At 40.2% G+C, this 7,144-nt stretch overlaps 1 protein-coding gene across 1 annotated transcript; it reads left to right on the forward strand.

Moving 5' to 3' along the window:
- The first annotated feature begins 52 nt into the window (after nt 1–52).
- On the forward strand, nt 53–7,144 carry LOC109751558 (MICOS complex subunit MIC60, mitochondrial). The gene is made up of 12 exons (XM_020310439.4): nt 53–326; nt 406–469; nt 1,342–1,956; nt 2,545–2,631; nt 2,776–2,934; nt 3,645–3,722; nt 4,326–4,418; nt 4,507–4,626; nt 5,200–5,277; nt 5,395–5,574; nt 6,034–6,135; nt 6,682–7,144. The coding sequence occupies exons 1-12, from the start codon at nt 316–318 to the stop codon at nt 6,910–6,912; spliced, it is 1,818 nt and encodes a 605-aa protein (XP_020166028.1). The 5' UTR covers nt 53–315; the 3' UTR covers nt 6,913–7,144.

Below are 7,144 nucleotides of genomic sequence, written 5' to 3' on the forward strand. Positions count from 1 at the left end.
CAGGTTTACCGGTGACTTTTACATCTACTCCTAGAAATTCCTTTTACCATTCGCTCGAAAAAGAAAAACAATTCCTTTTACCAGAAAAACAGTCTCGTATTCTCCCGAAGCCGCACATAACCAGGCCGCGTCACACGGCCGTCTTCCCCGTTCTTCCCCGCGCCGCTCCCCCTCCCCCCCGCCGTCGCCGGCTCGCCCCCGCGGCGCAAGGCGGTGACCCCGCAGGACGATCGGAGCCGCGTCGCTCTTCGCCTCCTCCGCCCTCCCCGGCGCGAGTAGACCGAGAGGCGGAGGCCTCCCCCGGCATCGCCCGCCATGTTGCGCCGGTACGGGCACCGACCTAGGTTTCCGCCCCGCCGAATTAGGGTTTCCACGCCTAATGCCGGGCTCTCTCTGCCTTCGCAGGTGCGTGCGGGATCTGTACCCGCTGCGGTCCCTCAGGAGGATCCCCAGGCCGATCTCCAGCGAGGTAATTAAGCGTCCCCGTTATGTCCCATGGCTCGATCCCCCCCATTAGGACGGTCTCCGGCGGTTGCAGTTGGTCGAATTGCTTGCTCTGGCAGGCGCGTGTTGGGCTGGGAATTCGGTTGCCTGTGAGAGCTTACCTGGGATTGGTGGATTCGTTGATTAAGCTGCCAGTGGAGGGGCTGTGTTATGGTTGTTCATGTATGATTAGTTTGAGAATGCTGCTCGTCCTGTCATTTGTTTTAGTTAACATAGCCCGTTTGTGTTACTCTGATTTGAGATGAGATTACCTAAGGGCTGTCTGTGTTTGGAGCATGACGCTGTGGTACATGTGGCAATGTTTGGAACTTAATATGAGTTGACATTAGCTTAGTTGGTAATGAAAGAATCCAATTACAATGGGCTCACATGAATCATGTATTTTCTACTTGTTTTGCTACATATGCGGTTTGTTTTATTTTTCATATGGAACACTGATTACTCGCAAACCCTTGATGAATGCTTCTAGAAGGAAATAGGACCACACCTTCTTGTGATATTTTGTAATGTTACGTTGTTACTTATTCATTAGTAATATTGTCAGTGCAAGCACAAACTTCTACTGCGAGTTGATCGGACCTGTCAAAAGCCATGTCTAGGTTTTTTATTCTATGTGCTCATCACATATATTTACATAAATGCTGTGATTTTCTATGTGCAATGAATGCACACAATTTATGTTATTAGGTTTGTAATGCTTTTGCAACCGCCTTTCCTCATTCCGTTCCTTAGCTTTGGAAGTTTGCACAATAGTTGGGAGTATTCTTGCATTTTTTTCTCTTTCTATTGCTGATAGTCCTGAAGTGCAAAAGAGTGACAGAATAACCTATTTATCAGGTCCAGAGTCCAACATTTGGTCAACTAAGAAGAAACTCAACAAAAGCATCCCAACAAGGTTCAGCACAGAAATCTGTCCCTGGACCTAAAGAAGAACCTTCTAAGTCTGGAAGCAAGGTTCCAAAGCTTCTGCTTGGAACTCTGCTTGTTGGTGCTGCTGGTATGGCCGCTTATCAAGCTGGCTACATAGACCTTCAGTTTATGGATGAAAAATTGCCTTCGACCATCAGGGAGCAAAATCTCACAAAGATGTATGAAAATCTGAAGTCCCCTTTTGAACAAAAGGTTGATCAGAAACAAACCATGTTGGATCCAAAGAATGGCATTGTTCAGGATACACCCAAGGGCCTTCCAGCTGAAGGGATTCCAACTGCCGGTGAGCAGCCTACTCCTGCAGAAGAAAAAGAAACAGAAACCGTAACCCAGGGAACACTGCCAGTTCAAGATGAGCATGGTGCTGATACTAAACTGCCGTCTCAAGATACTCTCTCTGTTGATATAAAGCCAAATGTTGTAAATAAGGCAGCAGGTGAAGTTCCTCTTGGACAAGCTGACAAGATAAGTAGCACAGTTTCTCCAGTAGAATCAAGCCCAACAACGGCTGAAGTACAAAAGGTTTGAGTTCGTCCTGAACTTGTTATATAACCAACGATTTATCATCATTTGCATGTGTACTTATATTGTCTCATTCCAAATTGGTAATTCGATGGATTCTATAGGCTTAACAAGGATTACTGTGTTGTGTGTTGCTTTCACTTTTTATAGATTATACACTGTAGAGGTTATGCCATATGATTTATGCAGAAGAAATATCTAAAAATGGAGATCTTAATGAAATCCTCCAGTAATCTAGTTTTAAAAAACATGATTAGTCATGCAGCTGTCACAGCTTGTTGTTTAACAGTACTATCATCTATCTATGTTTGTGATTTCTGAATTTTTTATTCGATTGGAATTTGACATTTAGAGCTGGCGCTCTTGAGCAATTTTGAGTTGATAGTATATTGACTTTGAGTTTATCACTGTGAAGTTTAGAACCGCTAGATTGTAAGTTACTTTTTAGTAACACACCACCAGTTGTTCCATGTAGCAAAATCTGACGAAACTTTTTTTATGTCTGTATTTTTGCATGATGCTGTTTCTAAGTATATATTGAATAAGGACGCTGGTAGAATCGTCTAATTGATAAATCCTTATCTGTAGGATCCATTAGGTGCTGATGTAGGTGAACAGAAATCTCTTGCTGAGACATATTTACTACAGGAGGAGCATGATATTCCTAAAGATGTGGTATGTATTCCCACCTTTAAAAATTGGACAATACCAACATTGGAAGAAATACTTCCTATTGATGGAGAGGCTGCTAGAAATAAGTTGATGACACTTAATATTCATATTTCAATGTTTACTTTATCTATTTATGTTGTTAAACAGAGTGCTAAGGAGACTAAAAGTGATGGCATTGTTGGTGGTGTAAAAGCTTCCGATGATGGGAAAATTATGCTGGATATTATAGATGCTATTCATGCCGCTGAAAAAAAGCAGGCAGATACAGATGCTTACACGTATTCTGAAGAGAAAAGGAAGTTGAAGGTTTGTTATCCATTTGCACGTGATGTTTCTACTTAGCCATGTTCGTTGCTTTGTACACATCAAGTATTAGCAATGAAAAAAATAGTGCGCTAAAGTAAAATAGCGCCGACCTCAAAATACGCTATTAGCGTGTTATATCGCGCTATAGCGTGCTATTAGCGAGACATATATTTAGCGAGGCAATTCTCAATACGCTATAGCGCGCTATTTTTTTCAGTGAGTATTAGCAGTAGCATAGCATGCCTTCATGTATTTTTTTGTACAGTATTGTTTTCCTCCTGTTGAGCTGTTTCAGTTCTCATGGATATCCAGCAGTTCCATAGCAGCTGCAGTGCTGCTAAATTAGTTCATGTTTTTATTGATAATGACAATAGTCATTGAACCTTTCGAGCATATATACTCCCCCATTAAAAAATAAGAGCATATTATTCTCCAACACTACAAGGCTTGCAAATTTAATGACATTTTCTTCCTTTTTCCCTAGTTCATTTCCCCCCTTTATTCGACATTTATAACTAAACACTGCTATTAATTTATCCCTCTCTTATTCCCAAGACATCAATACCATGTTTACTTCCCTCTAGTTCTCTTGGTTTCATACCATTCCCAATCCACTTGTGGCAAACAAAGTAACATCTTATATCTGAATGGACGGAGTAACAGAGTTGACAGTAATAATTTTTTCTTGGGTATGCTTTGTGTTTTTTCAGGAAAGATACGAAAAGGAGCTGAAGGATACTAGGGCCCGGGAGCTCATGTACGCTGAAGAGGCAGCAATTCTGGATAAGGTGAGTCAGGCATGCTCAAGTCATGTGTACGCTTGTACTCCCTCCGTTCCACAATACATGCTTTCTATTTGTCAAAATATAGATGTATCTAGACATGTTTTAGTATATAGGTACATCCATTTTTGGACAAATGGAAGTCAAGTATTTTGGAAGAGAGGGAGTATGTTTCTTCAGTGATGAGCCAATTTGCTAGATGTAAAATTGGTAGCATTATAGCATTATTGGAAATTTCATGAAAACGACAATATCTGGATAATCTTTTTCATTGATACATTGAGATGGCATTAACGTGATCAATCCAGGTATTTCTATGTATACAGACTGTTAAAATTTCGAGTGTTCCACCCAACAAATATCATGTCGATGTACATGTAGACGTTGAAGGAGTAGTAGTTAAACAATATTTCTCAAATGTTTGTGAAATATGGATTAAATAAAATCAAAACATCAGAATTATATCTGCACAATGTGCATGCTTTTCTTCACTCTTGTCAGTCTATTTTAGTATGCACTATACTTGTATATAGTATCTTTTGTATGTGTTTTAGTTTCAGATGATTGCTTTAATTTTGTGGCATTTTGAATTTCATGATGTTACTTCAGGAGCTGAAGAAAGAGAAAATGAAGGCTGCTGCTGCAGTTAAAGAACTTCAAGAAAAAACTGAACAAAAGCTGATGGATGAGCTGCAGCGGAAGGTCTGTCAGATGTGCTTCGGCGTGCCATGTTTTTTCTACCCTCCTTACATCAATTCTTTATGTAACTGTACTATGACTGACATAATAGGATGAGGAAGCAAGTCAACAAGTTGAGAAGGTACAAGAGTTGGCAAAAGCCGAACTGGCCGCAGCTCTTGCAAAGGAGAAAGCATCCCAGATCGAACAGATTGCTGAAGCAGATCTCAATGTATGAACCTGTACCATCTTTTCTTTTACGATGATAGGCAATGTTGTAAACAGCCTTATGAGGCTGCAACCCCAGTACCCTATACCAATACTTCAGGAGATGCGTGTGATAGTAGCACGTGTCTCTCAAATGCGGTTTCGCAGCCATGATTTGCTGAATTGAGCGGTTACCTTGAAAGCTTTAGTGGTCGCACAAAAATGGTAATATCTATATACTGCTGGAGTCTCCCCTACAGCTTTCATTAAAAGTACAGATTATCTTAAGATCATGTAGACATTTCAATTGAGTAAGTGCACTCCAGAAAATTCTTAGAGACCATGGTACTAGAACATGCTCACTTGCAATGAACTAAGGAGCAAGCGAATTGGTTGACTAGTGAAATTGGATGGATTTTATTGCAATCAAAGCAGAACATTATCTAAGAAGGGACTGTTTTCCTTCTTTTAAAATAATAGGCGATCTCTGTTTGTTCTATCTTCCATGTATACATCTTCCATTGCTAGACAATTTGTGCAGTGTGTACAGTTTCAGCTTGCTTGCACTTGTTTACTGCCTTTTTGGGCTTATTTTCAGATAGATGCTTTGTGTATGGCATTCTATGCGCGATCTGAAGAAGCTCGGCAGAGTCATTCTGTTCATAAGCTTGCTCTAGTAAGTATTTCACTTTCATCCCATCATGTACTCGCTTCGGAAGGCTGGAAGCTTAGTTATTATTGTCTAATCCTCTGCTTTCAGATTTCTAATGACATAATTCTTAATTCTCTGCAGGGCACTCTTGCTTTGGAAGAAGCTCTATCCAGCGGCTCGCCAATCCGGACAGAGGTCGATCAATTGCGTAAATCTCTTGAAGGTATTGATAAAGATTCACTGTTAGAATTGGCTCTTTCATCGCTTCCAGAAGATGTTCTCAAGTATGGATCAGATACCCGGATGGAGTTAAAACAGAAGGTAGGTTTTGTGCTGCAATAAATGTTCACATCTGCTTACAGCTTTTTATTTATGTAATGTACTGTTGTTTAATATGAAGTCAGTGTGAAAACTCAAGTAATAGTAATGCATTCCTGATTGTTGTATCATTTTGAATATTAGAGATCGCTATTTACTTGCAGATGTTAATTACTTGTTTTGTTTGTAAACACATACAAGTCGTTTCAGATAGGGGTACATCCTGCAACACACACCTTTCACATCCATACCTTTGACCATTATTTTTCTAGTTATATGTAGAATAACTATAATGATCTGCAAGTACTTTTGATGCCCAAAACAATATTCATTCCCATTTGAGAACCTGAATACTTGGTAAAAGTCATATCTATTAATCATGCAATGATGTACTGTCAGTTGTCATGACACTTATTGAGCAAAAACTAGTTTGGCTACCCTTACCATCATTTCTTTTTGCAGTTTAATTCCTTGAAGGCAACAATCAGACATTTCGGTCTTATACCATCAGGTGGTGGTGGTATACTTACGCATGCTGTCGCTCATGTTGCTTCTAACATCAAGGTGTGTTGATACAGGCAACTTTCTACTGGTCAATAAGAATTCTATATTGTGGAACCTGAAAATTTTGTATCTGAATCTTCTGATCAAGAGCTAATGCTACTATTTATTCAAAGCATTATCTAATTTCAAGTCCAGACATTGTATTGCCTCCACATTTTTCACTTGTACTCCCTCTGTTTCTAAATATGTCTTTTTAGAGATTTCAATATGGACTACATGCGGAGCAAAATGAGTGAATGTACACTCTAAAATATGTCTATATACATCCATATGTAGTTCGTATTGAAATCTCTAAAAAGACTTATATTTAGGAACGGAGGGAGTAATAGTTGTCCTAGTTGACCCCCTGGGTTCTCTCCACCAGGCTTGATAGAGCATGGTTAGTTATCCTTTGGACTCCTTATAGCAATGGATCCTTCTGGCATGGTTACAATCAGTGATCATCTTATTAGTAAATTCGGCCGTCCTTAATAAAAAATACCTGCACTGATGAGATACTGTTGAAATTACAAATTATGCTTCAAAATCTGTTGCAACTGGTTTCAGGTCGAAGAGGACCCATCTGGAGATGGTGTTGAGTCTCTCATAAGCAGAGTGGAAGACTTGATTGTAGGAGGAGATTTGACCGCAGCAACCGAAGCCCTGACAGGAGGGTTGCAGGGGACCGCAGCGGAGGAAGCAGCTGCCGAGTGGGTGAAGCAGGCAAGGAAATGCGCGATTGCAGAGCAGACGCTCACCCTGCTTCACTCGTACGCTTCTTCGATCACATTTACGTGATCTCGATCATTGATGGAGCTTTTGTTCTTTCTTCTATTTGGCAAGATTTACATGCCAGCGCTGCAGATTTTACGATACTCTCATGTTTCTCTATACCATGTCGCAAATGCATGGTCCTTGTAAACAGAGATAATAAATTTTGCCGTGTAGCCACTTGGTATTGTGATACTCCAGTCGCCAGACAAGTTTGGATAGATATGTCAAACTTTTTTTCTTTTCTTTTTGCTGAAAA

The sequence above is a fragment of the Aegilops tauschii genome, chromosome 2 (genome assembly GCF_002575655.3).
Source record: "Aegilops tauschii subsp. strangulata cultivar AL8/78 chromosome 2, Aet v6.0, whole genome shotgun sequence".
NCBI classification, from domain to species: domain Eukaryota; kingdom Viridiplantae; phylum Streptophyta; class Magnoliopsida; order Poales; family Poaceae; genus Aegilops; species Aegilops tauschii.

What these genes read in the sequence shown, in the direction of transcription:
- LOC109751558 (XM_020310439.4), top strand. An exon ending in TTGCTGAAGCAGATCTCAAT is followed by an intron (nt 4,627 to 5,199) that starts GTATGAACCTGT and finishes GCTTATTTTCAG; the next exon opens with ATAGATGCTTTGTGTATGGC. An exon ending in CTGTTCATAAGCTTGCTCTA is followed by an intron (nt 5,278 to 5,394) that starts GTAAGTATTTCA and finishes AATTCTCTGCAG; the next exon opens with GGCACTCTTGCTTTGGAAGA.